The following is a 27,500-nucleotide window of genomic DNA, read 5'->3' on the forward strand; positions in this document are numbered from 1 at the left end:
GGCTGGAGGGGGGGGGGGGGGAAGAGTGGAGAGAGAGAGAGAGAGAGAGAGAGAGAGACAGAGACAGAGACAGAGACAGAGACAGAGACAGAGACAGAGACAGAGACAGAGACAGAGACAGAGACAGAGAGAGAAATAGAGAGAAGAGGGGGGAGTGAAATAAAGAGAGAGGGTGGGAGAAAAGGAGAAGCAGAGAGAGAGAGAGAGAAGGAAGAAAATGAGCATACGATGAAGCTAGGACAGAAAATCGATTGAGAATGTGACTGCAAAAGGACGACTGATGCAAACAAGACAAGTAAGGAGAAGGATAAAGGAAGGATTAGGCCAAGGAGGGAGAGACAGCGCCGTCGGCAGAGCCCGTATATAATCCCGTATCAGGAAACAGATCGTAACATTAAGTTTGCAAGGGGACGTAATAATCACTTGGGGTAATGACGGCGGCGGGGTAATTAGAGGCCATTGAAGGGCGATAGCACTTAATTCGCTTCGCGGGCGGGGCTCCGAGCGGGAGGTCGTAATTTGTCACATCCAACTGCATTAATACAGGACCGCGGAGGCCGCATCCTTGTTCGGTGGCGCGGTGGCTGACGGAGGGCGAGGGGCAGCCAAGAGAGCAGAGGGACTACCGGCAAGGCTGCAGATTTACGGTTGAAGACGAGCAAAATGTTCTGCATTTTGCGACACGCCCCCTTGCCTCCCCACCCCTACCCACCCCATAGCAGCCGCCAAAAGTTGCAGCAAAGTTTTGGCCTCTCGTCGTGTTGCAGTCTTGCCAGCTTCTCCGAGGTCACATCCTGTTGATGGATGGTCTCATTGTCTAGCATATTACTCCCCCTCCCCCCCTTCTTCCCTCTCGCACCCGGCCCACTCCTTCCCTTTTTCGTGCATCCGTAACGTTGCACAGAGCACCCCCACGGAGCGATGCAAGTCCTTGCAGACGCCCTTGCCCTGGACGTAGATTTAGTGTGCGTCGTTGTATTGGTGGCGGATAGTCTCGCCCCTTCAAGTCCAATGGAACGGGCCTCGCTTTTCCGGTGTCTCTCCCCGTCAAGTACAACAGAGCGGCCCTCGCCTCCTTGACATGGAGATAGCCGCTTCCATAAAAATTAATCCTCTTGTGGAGTTGAGTCCCAGATGAAATCCTCATCAAATACATGGGGGCATTATCACCGAAATAAGTCCACTCAGCTGCTTAGCAACATTTCTGTTCCCTCCTCTTCCTCCCTCCGCCTCCCTTCCCCCCAAGCGCCCTCCCCCTCCCCCTCCCCCTCCCCCGTTCTCACTGTTTGGTAAACGAGCACGTAGTTAACCCACGGAGAGATATGACAGCCGCATATATAGCCTAGCGGTTAACTCCGCATAATGTTAATGAGCCGCATTGTAGCGAGAGCCGCCTTCACACAGACAGCTGCAGCATAGCGTGAGGCTGTGGAACAAGGGTGTGAGGCAGAGAGAAAGGGAGAGGGAAGAAGAGAGAGGGAGGGAGAAAGATATAGAAAGAGAAAGGAAGACAGAGGGATAGAGAGACAAGAGACGGACAGACAGACAGCCTGCGAAAGAGAGAGAGAAAGTCGTGAGACGAGTGTGGAAGGCGAGGAATGAGGAAGAGAGCGAGAGGGAAAGGGATGAGAATATCAGATGTGGAACAAAGTAACGAGGGTTCAAGGGTACGACTTGGGTATGAGAAAAGGATGAAGTGAGGAACTCCCTGCACCCTTGGCGTGCTCATCCCTCAAGACCTCTTTCGCTGAGCTGTATGTTTCCATCCCCCGGGTGAGGCCCTCGGTGCGATGACGGGGATCTCTCTATCGCCGTGTATCTCCCCCAAGGATTCGTGTTCACCTGTCAGATGCATCACGGCGCGCTTGATTACTCTTCGCTCAGTCTTGACGTTTCTTCACGCTCCTCCTCCCCCTCCGTCGGAACAACCGTTCACACGCCCCGACGCAAAAGATTTTATAGCCGCATGAGAAATATCCCACAAAGCGAATTTTGAAAAGGTTTACGAGTAATGCTTATGTTCTGTTGTCAGATATGTTCGTGGACCCGTAATCTAGGTCACAGGTTACACACACACACACTCCGCTTCCCCTTGCTTCCCCTCTCCCCTCCACACCCATTCTGGACCCCTTCTACCCCTTCTCTCTCTCCCCTCTCTCCCTGCACCGCGGTACTTGGCACCACACCCTCACCAAATGAAAGTCAGTGCCAATCAAGTGCCACTCGACACCTGTGGGTCTGGTCGGGAATGGCTTACTCGCCTCGTGCTTCAAGTGGTTTAAGGCGAGAAAGGGGAAAAGGGAAGTTAGGGGGCGAGAAGGGGAAAGGGAGAGGAAAGGGGAAGGGGGAGGGGAAACATAGACGGATGAGGGGCTTGTGTGACGTCTTGATCCTGGTGTGTGCCTCGTGCGCTCTCTCTCTCTCTGCCCCTTTGACCTGCACTTGTGTGACCCGAGCCCAATGTGTGTTTTGACATTATTCTGCTTTGTTGGTTAGGTCATTAGGCAAAATTGCTTCAAGATATGATTTTGTTTGCCCAGGACTTCGCAATTAGCAGGGGACAATTAGAGTTCCTTTTCTCGTTCTTTTTTATTTGAGTTTCATTAGCGTCACAACTTCCGCCTGCAAATGGCAATTAAGTTTGGTGTAATTGTTTAATTGGATCACTTCCTTTACCTCGTGAGAAATGCTCTTCCTTAAATACGTAAAATGAACGCGAAGACCGACCGACCCCAGACCAAGACCGAACTAGCCAGACCGCCGTTGTTTCGCCTCGGCATTGGTTCGGGCGACAGCTGTAATGAACGGCCTGGACAAGGTTCTATCACGATTTTTCCTTTTTTTCTCTAAAATGCATTGTTCGACGGTCTTGAGCACTTGATGGGGCGGGCAAGAGAGGGGAATAACAAACGTGTTTACGTGTTTTGATTCTTCCGGTCACGGTTTTGGTTTTCTATGGGTTTGTAGTGTTTTTTTTCTGGTCCCGGTCCCGGTTTGGAGAGACGTAACGTTGTTATTTGAAGTTTGGCTTCGGTTTTGTTTGTATTGTATGTATGTATATATGCGTGTGGTCGCCGTAGATAAGATTCCGTCCGATGCGATCGCCTTAATCGGCCTGGGCCTCCCGAACCGCGACCCCGAATAATGCAGACCTCCCGCGGCTTTATTGACAAGGGCCGGCCGCCCCCCGCGCCGCAGGCGTGATCTCCGCGCGGCATTCACGGTCCGTCTCGCCATCTCGCGGCCATGCAAAGGCACCCCAGCCCCTAGCACTCCCCTCCAGCCTCCGGGATTTGATTTATTTGATATTCTTTATTTGATACCTAGATCCCACCCGCCGGGCTATTATGTCGCTGCCCCAGGGGAGCGCCCGGATAACCTTCCCTTCGGTAGTGTATAGGCGCTGGTCGTGGTCCGGTGGAACCCCCGTGCGGCGAGCGGACGTGAAATACGAGAGATCAGGAATCTCCTATTGGCGCACCGGCGACGGCCTGGCTGCTGCGGCGGCGGCGACGGCGGCCGGGGCTAGAGGGCCCTAAGTGCCAAGCGGGGTCGCCCCTGCGATGACGGCGCTCGTCAAAGGTTGCCAGTCCGTAAAATGACTTTGCTGTTGTTTCGTTTATATGAAATTACTTTAGAGAACGGGGATGCTGTTGCATATGTATGACAGGCATTACCATCACGGGGACATTATATACACGTAACACTGACGTGAGTGGGTACCAGACGCGATGCGGTACTCTCAGAAGTACACGGATATCTAAAACGTACCCACATGACGTGGGCACATATGCCATAAACGTGCCTGGGCTATTTTTACTCGCGCATTTCAAGCATGGCTGGAGTGCGCTTCACAAAAAGCCTAATCCTCACCCTCCGCCATAATCTGATCCTTCAACCGATCAATCGGGCTCTAACTTTCCGCGAGGGGAAGATGAAGACGCCATTAGCCACGGAGGAGCGCTTGAGACGTCATGAGATTTCGCTTTTTCAATCCCGACTTGCCTTATTGAAACCTCCAGACGCACTAGCACGCTCGCCCCACATACCTCTTCATGACTGATCCCTTATGCCATGACGCCCTCAGCCTGGCCGCGCAACCCTCGTGATGAGGCCTCCTCAATAACACCTCCTCTCCTTCACCTTTCCCCCCTGGCCTTCTTACCTCAGACAAATAACCAACCTGTATGACCCTTTTCCTCTTTCTTCCCCTCTCCTCGTCTGCTTCCCTCCTCTCCTCCTTCCCCTCGTCTCCTCCCCACTTCTTCACCTTCTCCCCTCTTCTTCTTCTTCCCATCTCTTCCGTATCTCTTCTCTCGTGGTTATTCCTGCAAGAATTGTTATCACCACCACAGAAAAAAACGAAAGAGTCTCTTGATGGTTCCTGTCAACCGGCCTCCGCTCGCGATATATTTGATGCTCGGAGGACTGGCTGAAGCCTCCCCTCCTCCGGCTGGCTTTATGGCCTTGACTCCAGCACGAGCCTCTGAACGAGCCACGTGACGTGGTGTCTCCGTCGCGTTGCAGGGAAGCGGGGAGGAATGAAGCGGTGTGAAGTGGCGGGGGAAACGCGTGTGTGGCCAGAGAGACTTGCGAGGGGGAGGGGGGAGGGGGGCGGAGGAAGTCCACAAACCACAGGGGGATTTGTAGGCTCGTAACCTTTAGCTTCCCAATGGCGTCGATCTGAAGATAGTCTGTTTTGGTTCGCCCCGTAGCACACACTTTGCCGTGCCGCCCCCTCCCCTCCCCTGCCCCCTCCCTCCTTTCGCTTTTCTTCTTTTCGTTGCTTCGTTGGGGATCTGGCCTTCAATTAGTGTCGTCTTCATTCATCCCGTCTTTTATCCACTTTGAATCTTATTCATCTGTCTTCGTTGGCTTTTTTCTCTGCCGCACCTTTTACTTTCTTGTTCTTTTTGTTCCTCTCCTTCTTACCATTCTTTCTAAACCCCTCCTTCCCCTCCCTCTCCTCCCATCCCCCCCCCACCATAGGCTCCATGCAGGTGGGTGCACACGGGCGGCATTGTGCGCGGGGGCGGAGGGCGGCTTTGAGGGGCTGGCCTTGATTAGGCTCTCGGGCGGCCGGCCGGTAGAGTCGATGCGGCAGGAACTTCTCTTCTCCGCGAGACTCCAAGAGAGGCGAGCCGGAGCCGACTTTGTCGTGCGTGCCCAGGAATGCTCCGTTCGCACCGCAGGTCAAACCGATTAAGCCCCATTCTATATTCCGTCTTTTTTGGAGAAAGTATCGTGTGTCGAGGGTGCGAGCCGCAATTGGAGAGGGCCGCGCATGCGCACCTGCCTCGCGAGACACCGGGCCGTGATAACGTGACCTGGGCGGGAAGGCCTTGCATCAGCGCATAGATCATCACGCCAAACGCAGCGGCTCGCCCACCAGGCTATTTTCACCGCCCTGGATCGACTCGGCGTCTTGTGGGACTTGTATTACTCGATGCTGGCGAATTATCTGACGGTGCAAAGCCAGCTGGCGGGAGGGAAAGGTTCCAGCGGCGGCGGGGACACCATGCCGACTGCACTCTGTTTGTCTGGGTGAATGTGTGTTCTCGACCATGTACTCTCCTCCTCGCGCGCCCTCTTCCCCATGTTAATGCACGCTTCTCTGCCGTCTTCCTGGGTGGAATGGCGAGTATTTAAGATCTTCGCATGGCCCGCTGTAATGGGCTGGGCAGGTGTGCCAAGCGTTTAATGTATCTGCCTCGCCGTCTGGCATGCTGATGATAACCGTGTTGGTCGCATGTGGCGTCTGTGGTACCTTCGTGACCATCTGCGTTGGAACAGTAGCCTCGCGCTGTAATAAATGGCCCTAAAATCACCTCTGCCAACGTTCTTTCACTCGAGTTTCTTATTTCCTCGATGGAAATTTCTGCCGTAGGATTTTCACCACGCGCCCTGTATTCCTGATTTCTGAAAATAAATGCGCTCCGGGAGGGTTGCACCAGCCTCGTCGAAATGGCGTCCGCGGATCTCTTGTCCGACTTGGCATCGAGACTAAAGCGAAGAGGGGGGGGGGGAGCTGACGACCTCCTGTTCTCTGCATGGCAAGTAGACCTCGCGCGGGACATGTTTAATGGATAGCGGTGGATAAGCGGCGCCGCGGACACAGAGCTAACGACTCTGTGGCACTGAACACCTGCGCGTTTGTCCTCATAATAGGCACAATTTCATTGTTTATTCCTTCGGTGACTTTCCGGAACTGCTCATAGCCGGAGGAATGTATGGACGTTGAGCGTTCTTGTACCCTTAAAGAAGAAACCAGTTTCAGCATCTCATGCGCACCATGCGGCCTCGAAATATGCACCGGCTGTTGTGGCGGCGATGCCTACGACGGTGAAACGCATTGTTTGCAGTCAAAACTCCCTCCTTATATATGCACGACATGCAGCGCCGTGGATATCCTATCATGATGGCTGCCCGCATGGCTCGAACACCTGACCAAGCAGCAATAGGCAGCTCTTCCTATCCTTCCCCTCCTTCAGCCCTCCTCTTTTCCCTATCCTCCAGTTCCCCCATTCCTACACGTGAGAAACCTCTCCTGTCTCCCCCAATAAGTCCTGACTCCTGGTTGTGTTGCGAGATAACACTTGCCTTGCCCTTCACCCCCCCCCATGCCCGTCGCAGGCACCTCGGCCTTGTTCCTTCATCATCATTGCAAACTCATTATCACCTTTTTTTACTCTCGGTTTTGTTAAGGAACCATTAGGTACATGTGTTGAGAAGGTCCGCCACAAGGCACAAGTGTCTCCAAGTAGCTCTTATGATTTTAATGTTTCAGTCTTACAAAACAAATACCTGTCCTCTTTGAAAATGAACAGAATGCTGCGCAAACACACACACACACACACACACACACACACACACACACACACACACACACACACACACACACACACACACACACACACACACACACACACACACACACACACACACACACACACACACACACACACACACACACACACACACACACACACACACACACCACACACACACACACACACACACACACACACACACACACACACACACACACACACACACACACACACATGAATACACACACACACGTGTTGTGACTAGACGGCAGGTCCAACTGTCTGTAACTTACCACAACTTCACTGCAGAGGTTGATATCAAGTATGATAATTTATGGACATTATATACAGTGACCTCGCAAGTACCTTATATGCACCGCAGTAATCGGACGTAAGCCCGGGCTACTCTAGAAACAGGAAGATGTTTTGTTCCTTTACGCGAGAGTTAATGGGCTTTGCTGTTCCGGTTACTAATATGCGCATGACGGCAAATGTCAGTCTTCGAATAAAACGTTGCCTTTGGCGTATAGTTGGGGCTATCAGGAGAATAAGAGTCGAAATCGAGTCAGTCGACCCACGAGACACCTTATGAAGCTAGTGGAGAAAGTGACTTCCGTGGAGCGAGGATTAAAAAAGGCTCGTGAGACAGTCCCACAAGAGCGACGTCTCTGGCGCTGACCCGCGAGATCCCGCAGCGCGATGGCGGGTCGGAATGTAAACAAATACCCTGGTGGGACTCGTTTCGGGTCGGGGCTTTTTGAGGAAGGCCGGGGAATTCACCATCCGATATGGCTAATCTGCCAGGTTCGAAAAATCGGGAGGAATGAAAGCAACCGCAGATTTGTGGTTGTAAGAAATGGAGTAAGTTTAACCGAAAAATCTTTCCTTGTAGTTCCTTTTCGATTGCTTCAGTTTATAAACAAAACATGGGCAAAGTAAAATCTCGTTTTATCTGGTATAGCTAAATATATACAGTTAAGTTAACAGGAGAGACTTCGAAACGGTATTGAAATGGATACCCTGATAACAGGCTGGGTTATGTACCCTAGACGTTCTAGTTTCTTTAGTGTTGATGTCACTACATATGTAACGGGTAGCCGCCGAAACCGCGTTCCCGTAGCAGAGGTTGTGTGACGGGCATGGGCGGGGGGAGGGGTGGGAATGCAGGTGAAGGAAAGCTGAATGCAGACCTGTTTAGGAACACTTCACGTGGTCGGTACCAGTTCATGGGTTAGGTTGGGGGACGCAGGCAACGTCACTGCCTCACCTCTGCGCCTCTCTTTCTCTCTCTCTCTCCCCCCCTCTCTCCCTCTCCCCCCTCTCTCCCTCTCCCCCTCTACCCCTCTACCCCTCTACTCCTCTCTCCCGCCTTCTCCCCCCCCCCCCTCTCTCTCTCTCTCTCTCTCTCTCTCTCTCTTCTCTTCTCTTCTCTTCTCTTCTCTTCTCTTCTCTTCTCTTCTCTTCTCTTCTCTTCTCTTCTCTTCTCTTCTCTTCTCTTCTCTTCTCTTCTCTTCTCTTCTCTTCTCTTCTCTTCTCTTCTCTTCTCTTCTCTTCTCTTCTCTTCTCTTCTCTTCTCTCTCTCTCTCTCTCTCTCTCCTTCCCTCTATCCATCCCTCTATCCATCCCTCTATCCATCCCTCTATCCATCCATCCATCCCTCTCTCCATCCCCCTCGCCTTCTTTCCTCCTCTATGTATCTATCTATCTTTCTCACTCACGCATACCCAGATATGCATGTGTCTGTGTGCGTGTATTTGAGAGAGAGGCCTGTGACTGCTCTTTCCTGCGCCTCGTGTTTTTCGAGTGGGACGCGGAAGAGGAAGAGGCTCCTGTCGCGCTTCGCCTTGTGACGATGACGAGCCCATTTGTATGTGACGCGTGCCATTGTCGAGAGCCGAGAGAGGGAAGGTTGGTTGTTTATTAATCCCCGTCATGGTTCATATCTTGCGTGCATAGCGAACAAACCTGGACAGATATGCAAATTTCGCTCAAGGTAGACCCTAACGAGCCCTTTTCTTGGCTGGCGGAGGTTCGTGGCGACATATGGTGGCGGTGAACCGTATTTCCCTTTTCTATTTTTCGTCCTGTGTTTTTTTGAGTGTTCGATACCATTCCGCTTCACGTCACTAATTGGCGGCCCATCTAGTCATCTGGGCCCATCACCTGCCGTACAGCGTGTAATTGGGAGGCGGCTCGAGATAAGGAGTTCCTCCCTACAGGTAGATAAAGACCAACATGGGGATGTGTCTGGGGGAACCCGTGTAAGCTGGCAGGTAAATGGGACAGCGGCTGCTTTATCTTTCTGTCGTTGCTGCGGATACGCGAACACATCCACTCCATATTGCGAGTCTTGTGCCATTGTTATTCGGCATTTTACTTTTGGTCTCATGTGGATATCTGCAAGTGGCCGCGGCAAACATGGCCTTAGTCGTCGAGCTTGCATCATAGCTTGACAGACACGAAAGCGGAGATGAGAACTGCCACGTTCTGACCCTCGATTGGGATGCTGCCAGGGGGCTGCATAGCTGCCTCCTCTTGGCATTATCAACACGACACCACCTGTCGCCTAATGGCCCGGCCGCCCGTCGTCTGCTTGGGCTCGGGACCTCTGCGCCATCTGTCTGCTCCCGCCTAAGCCGCCCGAACACTATGCGTCAGTTACTAGCTGTTTAAGTTTTATTATTACAGGATTGCGGGTCATTACCAAGCTCTATTATAGTTGATTTGGTTATTATTCATATCTATTTTCAGTCGGTAATATCTTAGCAAGATTGTCGTTATTGTTTATTACATACACCTTCATTTCTTACAATGTGCTGAAAAGTATTAACGATTTTGCAGCTTGGGTCGTATTTGTGAATACAGATAACGCGCCTAAATAATTTCGTAACCTTAGCATACGTAGAAGATAGATGGGCATACGTAATGTTGTCTTAGGGTTCGAAGCACAAGTGTTTCTTTAGGTTCACGGATAATTGATGTAATCCGCGGGTGAGGGGAGAAGGCACGTTAGTGTTGGCAAGTGTGAGTGTTGTATTGGGCTCGGGCAGAGGTTGCGGCGTGCCCTCTTTAGGCCTACCAGGTAGGCGCGGCGCTGGCTGCTATCTCGAACACTTGGCCGCGCCTTAGAGGCAGGGAAGAGTATTTTTTCTCGGGTTTTCACAATTAGAATACTTGTGTCGTGTTTTTTGTTCTCGCGCCTTCCTCATTTAGGATGTTTCAGGGTTCCGTTAACGGCCACGCGGCTGATAGTGGCGTCGCTTTGTTTATCACTCGCGAAGATGACTCTGATGCGCACGTGGTCATCCCTGGAAGAACGAGGTTTTTAGGGATTCAGATTACTTTTGCTCTCTATTCATCCTCCCACTTTCTCCTTCTGTCTCTCTCTCTCTACCTCTCTCTTGTCTATTTATCAATCTACCTATCTACTCTTTATATCTAACTATCTATCCATCCTCCCATCCCATTTTCCATTATCAATTTTAGAAACGGCTGATTTTTTTTACATTTCTTTCCGGTCGAATTAAAACGCGCTCAACAAATCCTCAACAGACATTTGTGCCTCGAATTGTGAGCAAGAGTCGAGGCCGTATTAGCGCCGCTAATGAGGCCGAAGGGCTTCCCGTGAAGTTTGAAAGTATTATTTTGTTTACATGAAGCCTACTCGAGCCCCACGTTGTTTACCTGACACTTCCATTCCCCGGGGAGGGCAGGGGGGCACACAGGTGGCTGGCCTTTAGGCGTCGCGTCCTTCAGGTCGAGATGTTGGGACAAGCAAGGTGGAGGATGCTTACGGGTGGAGAGGCGGAGGTGGAGGGGCCAGAAGGAGGCGCTAGGGAAGTAAGGGAGAGAAAGGGGGAATAAAGGGAGAAAGAGTATCGAAAAGGGGGAAATAAAGGGAGAAAGAGTGTCTATAAGGGGTATGAAGGGAGAAAGAGTATAAAAAGGGGCAATATATGGATGAAAAGAGAAGGAGGTTTTATATGGTATGCGTGGGGCGACGACGGGCCCGAGCGGCAAAGGGGCTGGCCATTCATGCGGAAGAGAGGGTCTGATATCACGGGTACGGAGGGAGGGGGGCGAGGGGGGTTATAGGATTACGCACAGTATGGGATTTAGAATGAAACCACGTCGGGGAGGAGGTCGGGACGGGCCTGTCTCAGTGACGCAAAGGGAGCAGGGAAGCGTAAATAACACTCGTTTTGAGGAGCAAACTTGTATTAACGAGGCTGTTAAACGCTAGGGCCCTCGGCATGCATAATGGATTTTACGGGTGTTTACAGGTGACGGACGCTCTAAAGGTCGAGCCGTGGGGGGCGAGAAGGGGGGGGGGGGAGCGAAGGGGGGGCGTCTTGCAAGGCCTTCGCGGAAGCTTTTAAGATGCACGGCTAAAGGTTGAATCATTGTGACAGCGCAGGGCTCCGCCGTTGTAAACACCGCGCTCGGGAGAAAGGCGAGGGGAAAAGGGGGAAATGCTTCGTTACATGGCAGCAAAGTGCGGAACTGGAGAGCCAAAGAGAATGAGGTAAACAGGAAGAAGTAGGAGGAAGAGGGGAGGATCTTCGGACAAGGTGTGCGAGCGAAGGCATGAGAAGCAGAGATGGGGCAGGGGGCGGGGAGGAGGGAGGGGGAGGCCCACCACCGGCCGAGGGAGCTGCCCACGCGGATGACTGGGCTGTTGCTGGCGGAGGGAGACGGCTGTTGAATCAGAGTGAAATTGCTCTCAGCACCTTGGTAATTGACTCTTCATTAGTATCATGGGTCTTGATGGGTCAATTACAAGCAACTGGAACGTGCAGTTGTATGTATGGGGAATATTTCACAGACAGACGGAGGGCGGGGTTCATGATCATGCACTTACAGTGTGGTTTACGATTCACTTTGTACCACTCCCAGCACTTCGCCCCGTGGCAGGTGTCGATAGAGGTTATTATCTCTCTATTACCGCGCAAGCCGTGTGGGCGGAGGGTTATTAATACCACTTACGCAACGCAGAGCCGAGGCTGTCCCAGAAGACGGAATGAGCATGGGCTTGGTCGCGTCCAGCTTCGTGGGAACGTCTTCGCCCCCCCCCCCCCCCGCTGCCCTTGTGTCAAGTTGTGTCAAGTTGTATAGAAGTCACTTCGGGCCCCATCCCCAGCCCTTACCCCTTACCTCTGGCCCCGTCTCACCTTGCTCTGCCCTGCCCCTGTCACTCACTCTGTAAACCTGTACGCAGACTTGAATATAACTTCCCCCACCACCACGCCCCTCCCCCACCCTCACCCCCACTCAAACGTGTAAAGTTGTGGATGACGTAAATGGAAGTCCCCTCCTAGCCCAAACACCCCCCCTCCCCCCAACGCGTATCACTTGCAGACTGATACCAAGTTGAGGGAAGGGGAGGGGAAGGAGAGAGGAGGAGGAGAAGAAGAAGAAGAAGAAGAAGAAGAAGAAGAAGAAGAAAAAAAGAAGGAGGAGGTGGTGGTGGTGGTGATGGTGGAGAGGAAGGGGAGGGGAGTGCCAGGGTGGGAGTAGGGGCATTCCGCGCATCTGTTTACCTATTCTTTCGCACATTATGGATGTCTTGACCATCATCCGCTTGCCAAGGTTGGTCTGTCCTCGTGCCAAGATGTTGAGTGAGGCGGAACGAAGTTGCAGAGGGAAAAGCAGGAACGAAATTCAGGAGAGAAAATAAGTGTAGGCATTAGGAAGAATATGCAAGGAGGGTGTGGGCGACGTTGCGGGAAAGTTGATAATTAATGACAGTGACCTCGCTGTTGAAAAATGTCACATGCTGTTTTTTTTTTCTTTTTTTTTCTCTTTGTACTATGCAAATGATGGTTGAGGTAGGGGAGGGAAGGCATCCTGCCCCCCCCCCCCTCGCCGCCTGACAGCCGTGGGGATGACAGGAGCCTCGGCGGCCTCTGCCACGTGGACTGTCTCCCCTTCGTCAGGCGAGACGCCTTGGTCTTAAAAATGCAGGATAAACCGCGAAAGAGGTTTATTTTTTTCTCCTTTTATAGTCGTTTATTTGAAATGCAATTGAATTATAGAATAATTGATTGTGCTTTTGATATTTTAATCGCCATACGAAGTAAATGTAACTGATCGTGAAGTAATGCTGTTATGCCCTGTGGATGTATGGCAGGGGAGGGAGCGTCAGGGAGCCGTCGCCGCCCCTGGACGGCCGCCAACACCGCAGTGGTGCGCCAGGGGCCTCCCCGGGTATCCTTGAGGACACGTGGGCGGTCCCTGTTGCAACCCGAAAAGTGCAATTGTTCGACAAGTGTATCCATGACGTCAATCGTATTATAGGAATCTGCAAGCGAATACTTTCCCGCTGGCCAAACGCCGCCTCGTGTTCCGCGTCATGCAGCTGTTAACGTAGCAACAAAGTGCATCTGCCAACTGCGTCATGCCACTGAGCGCTGAATGAGCCTTATGTCAACATGGCGGTCATTGGTCATTTGAGTCTGTAATCGGTCTAAAGATTTCTTGAATTTTCAGGTAATCAGAAAACAAACGGTCATGTACCAGGTGTGGCGCACCTTTGGGAAGAAATTTATACCATGTCGTTCTGTTGGCGTGTGAATAAGTCGTATGTGATGAGGATGGATGAATGATGTAAACTTTTGTGTGAAACGAAAAGAAAAGTACTGTTTCGGTGATGGAAACGGCCAAGTTGTAAGCTCATTGTCAAAGAGCGTTAGACACTCGGTAGAAAAGTGCCTCTGAGGCTTAACGAGGAAGTGCTGCTGGTTAGCTGTCAGGAGTGCCACAGCCAGTTATGTGGGGCCGCGGCACACCTAGCGGCCCTAGGACCCCTGGCCCTACGGTAGGAGGAGGCGAGGGCTCTCCTTCGGGCAGCAGGGCGTGGGCGGAGAATTTCCCAGAGTGTGAGCCAAATAATCGCACGTGACCCGACGTGCCCTCGCCCACGATGACGCTCATCGTGCCCCCAGGGGAGGACCTCTTCGCCTCCGATGGGGACAGTGGGTGTCTGGGCAGCTCCCCAGACGAGGGGGGAGAGGGAGGCCTGCATGTCAGTGAGAGTTCGCAAGTATTCCTCAAGGAGCTGAAGCGGGTCTCGCTGACAGACGAAGTGCCTCCTGCCCCAAACGGACAGGATGTGCCCGTGACCACAGGCGAGCAGGACGCGTCCCCTCCCTCCAAGGGCCAGGCCACGCCCCCCACCCGAGAGGGGAAGGATACTAATGGAGTAAAGAGTGATAGCGAAAGTGTGCAATACCAAAGCCGTGTGTACAATGGATCGTGCCACATACCGGACGGAAGTTGCGTACGTGATAGTGAACACAAGCTAATCAAAGTGGGCGTGGAGGGCACATGCCCGCCCACGCCTCGCCCGGTGGTATACGAGTCCCGTGTGAGCCTGGACGCCGCCCCCCAGTGCGCAAATGGTGACCCCAGGTCGAAGCTGGAGGGGCCCGCGTTAGTGTCAGTGCCCAAGGTCCTCGTTGCCTCCCAAGTGAACTCGTGTCTGGAACAGGGCGCGCCTGACGCGGCCGTTCCTCTCGCAAGCCAAACAAATGTGTCTGTGATGCAGCTGGCCCTGCCCGCCTCCAACTCCGACGCCAGTGGCGACGTCGCCGAAGTCAGAGCCCGAGACCTGTCAGGGAAGCTGGAGGAAAGTGACGGTGTCGGGGAAGGCGGCGCGGCCAAGCCTTCCGGTGACGGCGGTGATAAAACCAGTGATAAAGCTAGTGATGTAATAGGTAGGGAAGACAGTGGTAAGAGTGACTCGCCCAGTGATTTAGGTGGTGAGAATGGTAAAGGAGAGATTAGCTCGGAAAACAAAGAGAAAAACAATAACCATTCTGGCATAAGTGATTTGACGAAAATACGAGACTATGTAAATTTCGGAGAAAAGATCTCAGAAGCCAAATGCAAGCGTGACAGCCCAGACGAGCAACAGTTATCCCCGAAGGCAAACAGGAAAGATATCGACATTCACGCAGCCAAGCAGAAGATAAATCTCTTGAGACAGAACTTCCTCTCGTCGCTTTCCTCAGACGATGGCAGTGACACCGCTGATCCCCTCCTCTCCTCGCCCCCCGCTGGCCCTCCCACCCCCATTCAGGGGGAGGAAGCAGAAGGAAGGCTTTGCTCCAAGAAGGGAGCGTCGGCGCCTTCTGAGACGAGGGCTGAGCCAGCTGATGAGCGACCAGCTGGCAGCGTGGATGCCGCCCAGCAGGAACGGGAGGAAAGCACACCGCATGAGTCCGCACGTGACACCGCCCCGCCGGGTGAACCTTCTGTCGTCTCAGAAGAGGTCGCCGGGGAGCACAGCGCCACGCCGACGAAGGACCAGGTGGACCCTGCGACGACTCCCGAGGAAGGAGACGTACGCAGAAGTATGGGTCATAATACTGAGAGCGAGACGGTTCCCAGCGCTGCGGGGATGGGCCCCAAGTGCGGTAAGGGGATCACCGAGTGTGATATTACACCCGGGACAAACCTGGAAGGTGGAACCACGGTAGACTCCACCGCTGTGGTCAACCTCCACCCCCATTCGGCCCAACTGCCGCCAACGCCGCCCTCGTCCCCTCCAGGGGAGAAGTCCCACACTCGGCCGCCATGCGTGAAAGGTCACTCTGCAAACTTAGTAAACAAGTTGATGTACGAGTCCAGCAAGCATCGGCGCGGAAACGAAGGTGAACAGACGGAGGAGGAGGAGGAGGTGATGGTGTCATCCTGCCCAAGCATTTTACAGACGCCCCCCCACGTGGGAAGGGGCGAGGAGGCGGCTCGGCGGGCGGGGAGTGAGTGCGAGAGTCAACCCGCGCCCCCCCTGCCAGCACTTCCACTCGCGCAACCGCCTCGACAACATGGAAATCCACACGTGCAGCGCCCCTCCGCCAGCGCTCATTGCGGAACGCAGGACCAGTTGTGTCACCAGCTCGCACTGTCACCCGGAGGAGGCGCGGGGGAGGACCGCACCCAAGGCGCCCACCACCTCTCTCCACCTCTCCTCCGGAGGGACCCGGGGGACCTGCAGGAGGAGGAGCACCAAGGAGGCCTCCTGGTGGCACTGACAGGGGAGGCTCCTTGTTGCAGCACCTACGACGTCAGGCTGACGCCCGACCACGCTCGGTTAGAAGGACGTTGCGGCATAGAACCGTGTCATTCTCGGCAGTGCTGTGTGGCGTCAGACAGTGCCGCAGTGACCAGCACCGGGCACTGCGCGAAACAGTGCGTCCAGATCGAGCCCAACCCTCGCGGCGAGAGGCAGCCCTCCTGCGCCTGCCCGAGACCAGGGCTGAGAACTACCTCATTAGGCCCCAAGCAGAACTTGGTGTCCTCGTGTGGCTCGCGGCGGTGCAGCGGGTGCAGTGCCAGTGACAGTGAGAATGCGCTGGAGAGACCCTCGTGCTGCAACGAGATCTCGTGTCTCCATTACCTCAACCTTGAGCCCGGAGATTTGTTAGACAGTGACGCAGAATATGATATCGAACGAAAAAACAGACTGAGAGCAGCGTGTGAGGACATCGCGCGGGCACTCAACACCCTTCCACCCCCGCAGCCCCCGGACTATCCTCCGCCACCCAGGGGCATCTCCAGCTTCTCCAGGAGCCACGCGCCGGCCCCTCAGTATCGAGACCAGCAAGTGGAGGCTCACCTTTCCGATTCGGAGGACCAGCAGGGCGTCGACAGCCTCCATGTGCACATGAGGAGCCGTGGCACCAGCACGGCATCCGATGAGGAGCGACGGAGCAGCGTGTACGACAACTGCGGGATGGACGGGGGCATGTGTGAGTGTGGGCAATGTCACGCCAGCGACGTAGAAGACTACACGCGCGTCCCTCCGCGTCTTCCCGCCAGCGCCCGCAAGCGGAATCGCGGCCGCAAGGAAACGGACCGTTCCAGCTGCGGTAGTGAACGGGACGCAAGCGACCGCGAGCTCGAGGACGAGGGTTTCCGCACGGACGCCGGGGAAGGGTGTCGCACGGACGAGTTCGAAGTGTGCACGACGTCCGACGACAACGACTACGACGACGATTACTGTCAGACTGACGACTGCGGGGAGGAGTGTGACTATTGCAGTGGTGATGACGCCGAGGACGAGGACGAGGGCACGTGCTACATGTGCAAGCAGAGCCAGCTCATATCCCCCGCGTGCAAGCATCCGGGCGTCATAACGAATGGAATCCTCAAGTCCCTGAGCGGGCGGAGGGCGAGCGAGAAGGAAGCAGTGCGCGTGCCCCGACAGAGGTCGCTGGCGCTCCAGGCCGCCATTCACCGGCGCCAGCTCACGCGGCAGGGGCTCGGCGCCATCCGGGAGTCAAGCATCACCAGTGACGAATTGGCCGAATCGGAGGAGGAACGCTCTTACGATGGCAGCAACTGCGACATCTCCAGCAGCTGGAGGTTCGGGCTGTGCCGTGACGTGACTGCCTCCAGGGACTCCACGCTGCGCAGCGTCAGGAGCGAGAGAAGCTCGGCCTCCCTTCCGTTCGACAAGTCCAGACAGAGACACAAAGAGAAGTCGAACTCCCTCCCCGGCGCCAACTCTCGCGGTCTGGCCGGGGACGCCACCGGCCGACCCCTGGGGGCGGGGGTAACGCCCCTTCGGCAGGCATCCACGTCGGACGACGAATCTGGCTCGCACAGTTCCCTGCCTCGTCTACCGCCGCGTCCCCCTCGGGCACCCCGCATGCGGCCCCCTCTTACGCCTAGCCCGCCTGCGGCAGGTGCAGGAATACCGCCCCCGTCGCCTAACAGCCCACGGCCTGCCATGGGGCTGCAGGGGCTGCAGCAGCAGCGCTCGCCGGGAACCCCGCGAGCCCTGCACGCATCGGGCCTCCCTGTGGCTCCGAGGACCGTGGCCCCCCGCAGCCCCAGCAACCCCAACCCCCCTTACGGCTTCCCTGGGACGGGCAGTGGCACTGCCTTGCTGTGTCCCGGCAGTCCGAGTCTGACGGGGCACCACTCCACGCCCTCCCCCGCGGGCTCCGAGGGCGCGCCCGCCTCCCCCAGGATCAGCAGTCGGGCGGGGGCGCTCGTCACTCGCAACTTCTCCATCAGCGACGACGAGAGTGGGGGGCGGTGGGCGGGCGGGCGGCGCCATGTGACCATCACCCGCCATGAGAGCGTGTACCGGGAGGTGGCCGAGAAGGGCTACCACCTCCCCCCGGGATCCCCCGTCGACCCCTACTGGCTTACCTGGGTTAGTATGCTTTGTCTCCTGCGGTCAGGGTGCTCTGACACTTGGCCATAAGGTCTGCTAAGAGCCTGTTGCAACAAACCATTTATGACTTCAATGTGAGTGCATGTGCGTGTGTGCGATATGAACTGTAATTAATCTGTTCCAGTTAGGGTTGTCACATTCACTGCAAGAGCAGGATTTTTAATATCCGGAGACTCGTTGCCCTTTCGTAACAAGAGTCGTATCCTTCCCTCGCGCGAAGGCGTGGTCCAATTTGATGTCTCCAAAATATTGGCGTGGTTTCATGGACGAGGTCTTTCGATTTTACATAAATGTATTCGTGCACTTTGCAACGCTAAAAAGTCTGCCCACAGCAAGCAGAACTCCTTAAGTAGGCTTGGACGGATGCCAGGAAACTGCTGCCGAGTGCCCCGTAAGCAGCAGGAATCTCTGTTGCACACGGAAAAACTTTAACATTCTGGAATCTCTGTGGGTCTCCAAAGAAAACTCTCCGTCTCCTCCCAAGCAGTAAAGTAAACAGAATTATTGATGCTCTTTGGTCCCAGTCCGCGTTCCTTATGGCCGCTGATGCGACCCCGTTTACGGAGTTTCGCTGAGATTTACCGAGATAACATTATGTAGATTCTGGCCCCAGTGTCTCCAGTATTTATGTGGCAATACGAAAACAAAAGGGAGCAAAGGAAGTTTTTATGGCGATATACTGTGTCTTGCTACGTAATGAGATGGAGTCATACGCGGAATGCGAGTTGATTGTTAGCGTTTAGTTTTATCAGTGTGATTTAGCCTTCGTAATCATATACTTATTACGTCATGTCTATCATGCATGGAGTTAACATCTGGATCAGGGTTATGTGACTGAAGAGCTGACACGATGCAGACAAACAGATATTTCTTAATATGAAAATAAAATAACGTCTACCCTAGTTCTTAACGAGGTATGTGTGTGCGTGTATGTGCTTCGGCATGTGTATATATTTGTGTAAGCATATTTGTAAAGTGAGAGTGTTTGTGTTATTTTTTTCGTGAGGGCGGCACTAGCGGATCGGTGTGGGTGGGTGTTGCCACAAGTGTTCTGCCATTATGCAATACTGTGTACTTGTTCTCACGCTCCCCGGACCCTTCTCGCTCCTCTAAACATTTGTCCGAACATCTCTTGCCCGGAAACTCGATATTTATTCTTGCTCCTTTTGATATGTGCGCGTGTATTTATCAGGATTCGATTTCTCTGTTTTGCAGAGAGAGAGAGAGTGTGTGTGTGTGTGAGAGAGAGAGAGAGAAAAGGAGGTGGAGGACAAGAAGGCGGGAACGCGGGAACAAGAAAGAGCAAGCGAGAAAGAAAAGGGAAATTGTGTACGTTTGCAAGTACGAAAGCGGAAAAGGGGAAGAAATTGCACAAGAAAATGCGACAAGGCAAAAGGCGGGTTTAATGCCAGTGCCAGTAAACAAGCATTCGAGGGGAGGCCACGTCAAAGCTTACTTCACAGGAAATCCCGCGATGCCTTCATGTGCTAGGATATGAGGGGATTAGGCAGAGGAGGATTGCTTTCCCTTGTGTCTTTTTAAAGCACAGCTCTTGGAATTTTTATTGCTTCAGTGTTCATCAGTAATGTATTTATCAACAGTTGTTATTCCTATTAACCATTTTTTGTCGATTATCAAATAGCTGCAGTGGTATTAGCCTTTGATAGGTCTCGTGCCATTGTCCATTTTTGAAATCCTTGCTGTTTGTTCAATAAAACTTGTACATGTGTTGCATGTAATGAAGTAAATAAGCAAAGAACCGCATGCCTTGGAGGTGAACCGCATCCATCACCATTAGCTAAGTGAGGAGATAGGTCAGTTACCATGGTTACACCTAATTGTCATTTATACATCCAAATTAAGAATAATTTCCTTCTGTGCCTTGACGGAGCTGCCGAGTCAAGTCGTCCAAATGTCTGCCATTTGTTATCGAAACATTTTTCAGCGGAAATCATTATTACTGTAGGCTGGTTACACGGCGATGGTGCGGAATGGCGAGTTATTTCCTGTAAATCTGTTGCCGGCGCGGGAGTCCCTCCTGAGCATCATATCCTGTTGGCTCCGTAAATATTAGTTGTGACTTGGATAAACAACGTTGCGTAGTCGATTCCGCAGTCGCTTGTGGCAGTGACGAGGAGATGCCTTCCTGGTCGCGTCACTCCGCTGGCCGCTGAGCCGTCATAGCACCGCGGATGCCCCCTCCCCCCCATCCGGCGACGTATCTATGAAGCCATTGCGGCTGACGTTTGGGCATTGTCTCATTTGGGTATTCATGGGCACGAGAGTCCTCCTCGTCGACAGGACCCTGCAGACGGAGATGATTGGCGGGACGCTTAAAAAGACTGCAGGAGGTACGTGGCTTGCATACGTGCGTTGGAAGCCCGTGCTCTCCCCAAGCAGGTCTTGCTGGCGTATACGGCAAGAGAAAGGAAGGAGGAAGAATGGAAAGAAAACAAATAAAAGTAGGGCGAAGGAAACGGCTGATGTATACCTGATCACGTGCAACGGCAAAAAACAAGAGACTTGGAAACACCTGGACCAACAAGCGGCGAGCGCGGAGTACACCTGCTGGGCCCTTGTTTGCGTTCATGCGCGGACATGCAAGGCTATCAGTTAGCGAGGCTGCCTCTCCTGTCTGCTGTCCGCCGTCTGCTCTCCTGTTGTTGTTTTTTGTGTATATTTATGTTCGGCGTTCGGAGAATTTCTTTGTTTATTTAGGCGTGAGTTTGATGCGTTCCCCGCGGGGCAGGACTCGCAGTTTGTCTTTCCTCTGTGCATTTTGGGGGAATTCTTATCAGCTGATGTTATCGGAATGGATTATTTTCTTACGTCGACGTTTATTTTCCTATTCTTTGTATCCGCCATTAATTCTCACTCCGGCTTGGAAGCACTTGTCTGCGACCCAGGTGGTGCTTCGTGGTCATCGTCCCATGGCCTCCCCGCCTCTCCTTTCCCCTTCTCTCCCCTTCCCTCCCCTCCTCACCCTTCCCCTCCTCTTCCCTCCCCTCTTCTCCCATCCCATCTCTCTCTTCCTCCTCTCCCTCCCCTCGCCACCCTCCTTTCAGTTTCCTCGTCTTTGTAGTTATTATTTTTCACGGTTTGCCTTTCCCTTTTCTTCTGCTGACCGATTTATTTTCCCTTTCCTCGCTCGGCCGACCCCCTGACCATGACTTTTCTTCCCTTTGTGGTATTCACGTCTAGGTTTAAATTCGTGTTTCTTTGTTTCGTGTTATTTCCTGCTGCTCTCGTTCTCCCTCCTTGCTCTCTTTCTCTCGCCTTCCTCTTTCTTTATCTTTACCTATCTTCCAATACCCCCCCCCCCTCCCCGCCCCCTCGGCTTCTCATCTCTTCTGCTTCGCTCCCCATTTTCTGAAATTAGGAAGCCACACTCGCTGGTTTCCGCAATATGTTCTCCGTCCACTTCCTTGCCTGCCTTTCGAATAATGGCCCTATATAGCCACCGCGTGTGTCATCCCCTGGCCCCTGCTACTCCTCCCCCTTGTCCGTCTCTGCCAGCTATCCCTTGTCCTTTTCCCCCTTTCTCACACCCTTTACCCCACCTCTCTCTATCCCCTCTTTCCCCTCTCTCTAGTATTTCTCCCTCCCGCTTCTCCCCATCCGCCCCTCACCCCCACCCGTTCTCTCTTAGAGTTGTGCACAATGATGATTCGCGCTCCGTTCTTTCGTCGCCCCCCCCCCTCCCCCCCTGGACCTCCCACCCTTTCTGCTTCTCTCTCCCCTTCCTTTTCCCCTTCCTTTTTTCGCGTCGTTTTTCCTTTAGATTTTTTTCTTACCATTGCTGCTTTCTATTCGATATTCAGTTAAACCTTTGCCATCGTATTATCTAAGTTTAGAATCTTACAATCTCTCACTTCCTCTTTGTTCAGTTGTCTCTTGTTTCCTTTCGCTCTTCTCCCCCGTCTCGCATTCTCTTCTCTGATCCCTTGATCTTACTCGAGAACATTCGTGGTCATCTTCCGTCTCCTTCTGTCTCTCCCCTTTCGTCCCTTCCTGCCCCCCTCCTTGCGCTTCCTGGGCCCGTTTTGCTCTTTCAGTGTCTTTCTCTTCCTTCTCGTCTCGGGCTGTCTGTTCGATTTTCCTTCTCATTCTCTCTCTCTCTCTCTCTCTCTCTCTCTCTCTCTCTCTCTCTCTCTCTCTCTCTCTCTCTCTCTCTCTCTCTCTCTCTCTCTCTCTCTCTCTCTCACTCACTCACTCACTCACCTACCCACCCACCCACCCACCCACCTACCCACCCACCCACCCACCCACTCACTCACTCACTCACTCACTCACTCACTCACTCACTCACTCTCTCACTCACCCACCCACCCACTCACTCACCCCCCTATACTTCTATCCTCCTTCGTCCCTCCCCGCTACCTGCTCCTTCCCTTCTCCCTCCCTTTCCACCGTTCGCTACGGCAGGAGACGTATCATCCCCACGGAAGCTCCTCGCGGTCTGTTTAAACAAGACATAAAGCCTTGGCCAAACAGAGGGCAGCCACCGAGGCCGCGTAGGCGGCGGCGCCCGCGGCGGTTTGTTTCCGCGGCGGTCGAGAAGGACGCTCCAGGGGGATTGGGATCACACGTTGCTTGTCTAATTGCTTGTCATGGCCGGCTGGGGTTTCCCCCTTTTACTCCTTTTCTGTCTGTTGATATATATTAATTTATGTCCTTTCTTTAAATTTCTTTTCCCTGCAATTGTAGCTGGTTCATAGTCTGAGGTAATCGTTCTAGTGTTGGGTTCGTTTACGTTTAATTGATATTTGGTTAATCGACTGTTGACAGTATTTGCTCAGTGCCCGAAAACTAATTAACTCTACGCGTGTGACACGCCAAAATGACATTCCGAGAAATGCCCCGCAATAACGCCATTTGCAACCAAGCGGCGAAACTCTGCGGCGATCGCCTTCCGCATTTGGGGCTTGGCTGGCCATGTGTGAGGAAATATTTCCTTGCTTTGCCTGGAACAGCGCCCACCGCGGCTGGGTCGGCCGGATCGCTGCCTCCCCGAAGTAAATGAGGAGAAACTCGTTAGTGCGACAGGTTTCAGGTAAGACCATTGTGGCATTTCAACCCTTCACCGGCAGAGCTGCAGAAGTTACCAAGACCAGAGATGGTTTTCCTAATTTGGTAGTGTGGACTGTGGCGGCGCAGCAGCGAATCTGTAAGTGGTTGGCCTAGTGCTGAGGGTGGATTGGGGGAGGGGGAGGTGGAAGGTGCTGACTGAGTGATTGGGGGAGGCATTTGCCATGGGTGTGTAAGCAGGCGTATACTGTGCAGAGGTTGTACGTTGGCGCTTTTAAAAATTAGAAAGAAAACGTTCTAAGCTCACACAAAGACACTGCAGATTAAAGCCCGAGCGACGGGGAAGAAAAGCTAGGCCATCGCAGAGAAGAAATGCCGCATTGTGTCCCGCAGTGCTATGCCTCGGTCGGCAGCGGAGCGATGCCGAGGAGGAAACATTTTCATCGTGAAAGAGGCCTAGTGTTTATGTATTCGCGTGTAACTGTCGTCGTTACAGCAGCGGAGCAGAGTTTCTTGGTGAAAGATAAGCCAGCATGTCTCGAAAATGTTTTCTAATGTATGCATAGTCATGCAGCTGTTTTAGTGCTCACGGACAGCAAGTGACGCATGCGCCCCAGCGAGTGTCACGAACCATAACTCTTGGCCGGGCTCTTTTTATTACGTAAATTGTCGCACAAATTCGAGTAGTTGTTGCGGGACGGTTCCGCCAGCGCCCGTGTGGGCTGTCTGCCCCGCTGACGCATGGCAGCCGAACGGGCTGCATGGCGCGCGGCTTTTATCAGCAAGTTTATCTCACTCAGCTCTAAACACTCTACATTTTCTTCATAGTTACACTTATCAAATGCCCATCGTAGTTTAGCTTCGTATGATTTTACACTCCTTGCACATGTCTTTCTGATTTGAACAGTAGCTTTGCATTTCTTCGTTAGCGCCTTGTTACCCCCATGAGGTCACACACATCTCGCTTCTCATGTCACTTCGCATGTCAGCCTGGACGTCATCTTAACTAGAGGAAATCACTTCTCCAGCACCGCAAGAAAGTCCATATTTTTGCCTGGGTTCGTTGACTCTCCTCGTCGTGTCTGTGGCCTGATGCGTGTCCCCCTCGCCAGCCCCGGCCCTTGGTAATTCGCCCGTTTAGGGTGGCTTTCAGCGAATGCAAGCGAGGGACGTGTTCGCTTGCGGGCGGAGGAGGAGCGAGAAGGGCGGGTTATGGATTTGCGAAGGCAGATCGGCACTTTAAAGTTTCCAAATTTGCTGTCCGGTATTTTTTTTGCATGTGTGTGTGTGTGTGTGTGTGTTTGTGTGTGTGTGTGTGTGCACATGTACATATGCATATGCATATACATATGGATATACATATGCATATACATATGCACGTACATATACATATACATATATACATGTATACAAAAAAACATAGATATACAGACACAAACACGCACACACACATATGAATGAATGGATAGATAGATAGGTAGATATTCAATGTGTGTGTAGGTGGGTAGTTGGGAGGATGGGTGTGTGAGCGTGGGTGTGATGCTTTGATGTAACCATCTTGACAAAGGTCACCGTTATAGTAATAAAAATTATGATGCTGAAAGTTAGTCAGTAAACAGCAAAGAAAAGACGCAAAGGACAAAACAGTGAGTGCCTGGTCCCCCTCCCCCTCCCCCACCCCAACCCTACTCCTTTCCCTCTTCAATAAGCCATCGAGCCGAGGTCCCCCCTCCCCTGCTACACACACTAGGGATAGCCACCTCGATCAAAACATCAAAATATTTTGCAGCATCGGCCTTTTCCTCCCGCGTGTCGGCTCCCCCGTCGGGCGGTCGGGTCTGTAGTCTCGCTCAGCTGACGTCGTGGGTGACGGGTTGGAGAGCGCTTCTCGTCGATGATATTCATGGCTATCGTTTTATCGTGTGTTTGCGTTTGTTTTCCGCGGTTCATCTACGTTTTCTGTGCGATGTTTTAAAGTGTAAATTTTAAATGTAAGCGTATGAGTTTTTTCATATTACGTTTCTGTCGATAATTCTGAACTATATTCTTAAACCGCGTCTCCGTTGAGCTTCCGCATAAAAGGACACGTTCCCTGCACGTTATGGGCGAAGGCAGGTGCTCGAAGTAGCCGAGGGTTGTGCTGAGTCTGCGGCGACGGGGCTTAATAAACTCTCTCGAAGGCCTTGTTAAGCTCACCCTCGAAGGCATAGAGTGGAGGATATTGTGTGCGTGTGCGTGTATGTATGTGCGTGCGAGTGCGTCTGTGTCTTTTTTGTGTGAGTGTTTGAGTCCGTGCTGATGCGAGAGCTGCTGTTCGTCGCCAGCCATCAGAATATATGAGCTGTAGAGACCGATATGTAGACCGGCCTTGACGTTGCCACGAGCTGTATGAATGCAGATGTAGTGAAGCAGTGTCCGCTGGCCGGGTGATGCGACGGGACGGCAGGATGTAGAGCGGGCTGGGAAAATGTAGCGAGGCCTTGGACTACTGTCATGTTCTTAGCCATGCGATGCGACCAGCCTGTGGTGCATAGCAGATAAGTATGTTTATATTTGCACAGATGTGGGCCAGCTCAGCTCAGATGGTTATATGCTTTTATATATTTCCACGTTTCCAGGTTTTCTATTCTTAAATCAAACTATGAACTCGCATCCATTTCCTATCCAAATGACCACTCGATCTGAGGTGTGTTTTGCGCACGCGATGCCCCACAGGGCTTCCCAAGAAGGGTGGGAGGAAGGCATGCAGCACGCGCAGCGAACAGTTAGCACAAAACTGGTATTTCCTGCGGGTAAGTGGGCTGACCCGGTCATGCAGGAGGAAGGCCGCGTCACACTTATTAGATAAACTCGACACCGTCTTGCTGCTGTCTTGTCACTCCTCGTCGCTGCGGGCAACGGCGCCGTCATGCTGCAGGTCAAGTTGTAGGGCCGGAAGTCGGCGGATGTGGTCTTCCAGCCTATTTTTGACCGACTTCTAGGAATAGATTTATTTGTGTCTTTTGAAAGGACTAAAGCTGTCACCTTGAGTTCCCAAAGTGTCGCGAAGAGAGAAGGGAGAGGAGAAGCGCAGTGGCACCGGGCTCTTTCTCTTTTCCTCGCGGGTCGTGTGTGCGGCCGTGGCAGTTGCGCCGTCGTGTCTCCCTAAGGTGTAATGCTGGTCTTGGACATGACGTCTTTAAGGCCGGAAAGGGGGTCGTCATTATGCTTTACAGCCCTGAATGTCACCCCGGCCCTGTAAAGGTGCCACGCGGCCCTTCCCTCTTCCACTGCCGCCTCCCCAACCCTGAGGAATGAGCGGCTGAGGGAGAAGTGGGGCGCCAGGGGAAGTGGGATCTTTGCTTCTCTCTTTCTCTCATATATATATATATATATATATATATATATATATATATATATATATATATATATATATATATATATATATATATATATATATATATATATACATACATACATACATATATATACATATATATACATATATAAATACATTTATAAATACATATATCTACATATATATATATATATATATATATATATATATATATATATATATATGTATATATATATATATACATATATATATATATTATATAAAGATATATATTCAATGGTGACCGTCTGTGTGTCCGTGTGTTTGGCTTTGTCCTTTGCCGAGAGCATCCCGAGCAGAATAAAAGCCAATAGGATGCCAGCCAAAAAGGGATTGAAGGATCCCGGGACGGAGCCCCTCCCCCCCTCTTCTCCTTTCCCACTCCTCGCCCGCGTGATTAAGCAGCCATTCAGGTTCGCGCAGCCCCATCGCCGGGCGCGCGTGCAACGAATCTAAATTTGATCTGCAAATAAAATTCACGTTGTCCACATGTTTGCCGGGGAGAGGCATTGTGCAGTAACCAATCTGATGCGAGATAGAGCCGCGTATTTCTCCGACTCCCCGGGGCTGCCTCCGCTTCCTTTCTTCTCGGCTTCGCCTTGGCAGTCATCTCTTTTCTTTATCCCATTTCCTTTTCTTTTCTTTCTTTCCTTCTTTTTCCTTTTTTCCGTTTCTTTTTCAACCAATATTATCCTGCTTTTTTCCACCTTGATCGCTGTCTCCTAACCCCCTCCCCCTTCGGTGAACTGGGCTTCAGGATGGGCGTGAAGGCGACGGTCGTGCCCATAAAAAATGCCCCGGGGAGCCGCCACCGTCGGAGCTGCCATGGTAAAATAAACTCATCATCTCGGCCGACCAAACAATGCCATCATGGTCCCATGGCTTTGCGAGAATGGAGAGGAGGAGGAAAAAGAGAAGAAGGAAGGAGAGGAGGCAGAGGAGGAGATGGAGGAGGAAGCGACGACGAAGACGGTGGTGGCGGAGGAGGAGGCGACGGAGGCGAAAAAGAGGATAAGGAGGCGGAGGTGTGGGCGTGAGAGTCTTCACAGTTGTGTAATGTGGGCGTGGGCCTTTAATG

The 27,500-nt window shown here is 52.6% G+C and overlaps 1 protein-coding gene across 5 annotated transcripts in view; it reads left to right on the forward strand.

Moving 5' to 3' along the window:
* Positions 1-27,500, forward strand: part of LOC113817420 (uncharacterized) — a 51,935-nt gene that overhangs the window by 9,078 nt on the left and 15,357 nt on the right. For all 5 annotated transcript variants that reach the window (XM_070142551.1, XM_070142550.1, XM_070142552.1 and 2 more), the window contains exon 2: positions 13,320-17,997. In XM_070142551.1, coding sequence (XP_069998652.1) covers positions 13,753-17,997 — 4,245 coding nt within the window. In that variant the 5' untranslated portion in view covers positions 13,320-13,752. The remainder of the gene's footprint in view (positions 1-13,319; positions 17,998-27,500) is intronic.

This window comes from Penaeus vannamei, chromosome 29, assembly GCF_042767895.1.
Source record: "Penaeus vannamei isolate JL-2024 chromosome 29, ASM4276789v1, whole genome shotgun sequence".
Taxonomy (NCBI): domain Eukaryota; kingdom Metazoa; phylum Arthropoda; class Malacostraca; order Decapoda; family Penaeidae; genus Penaeus; species Penaeus vannamei.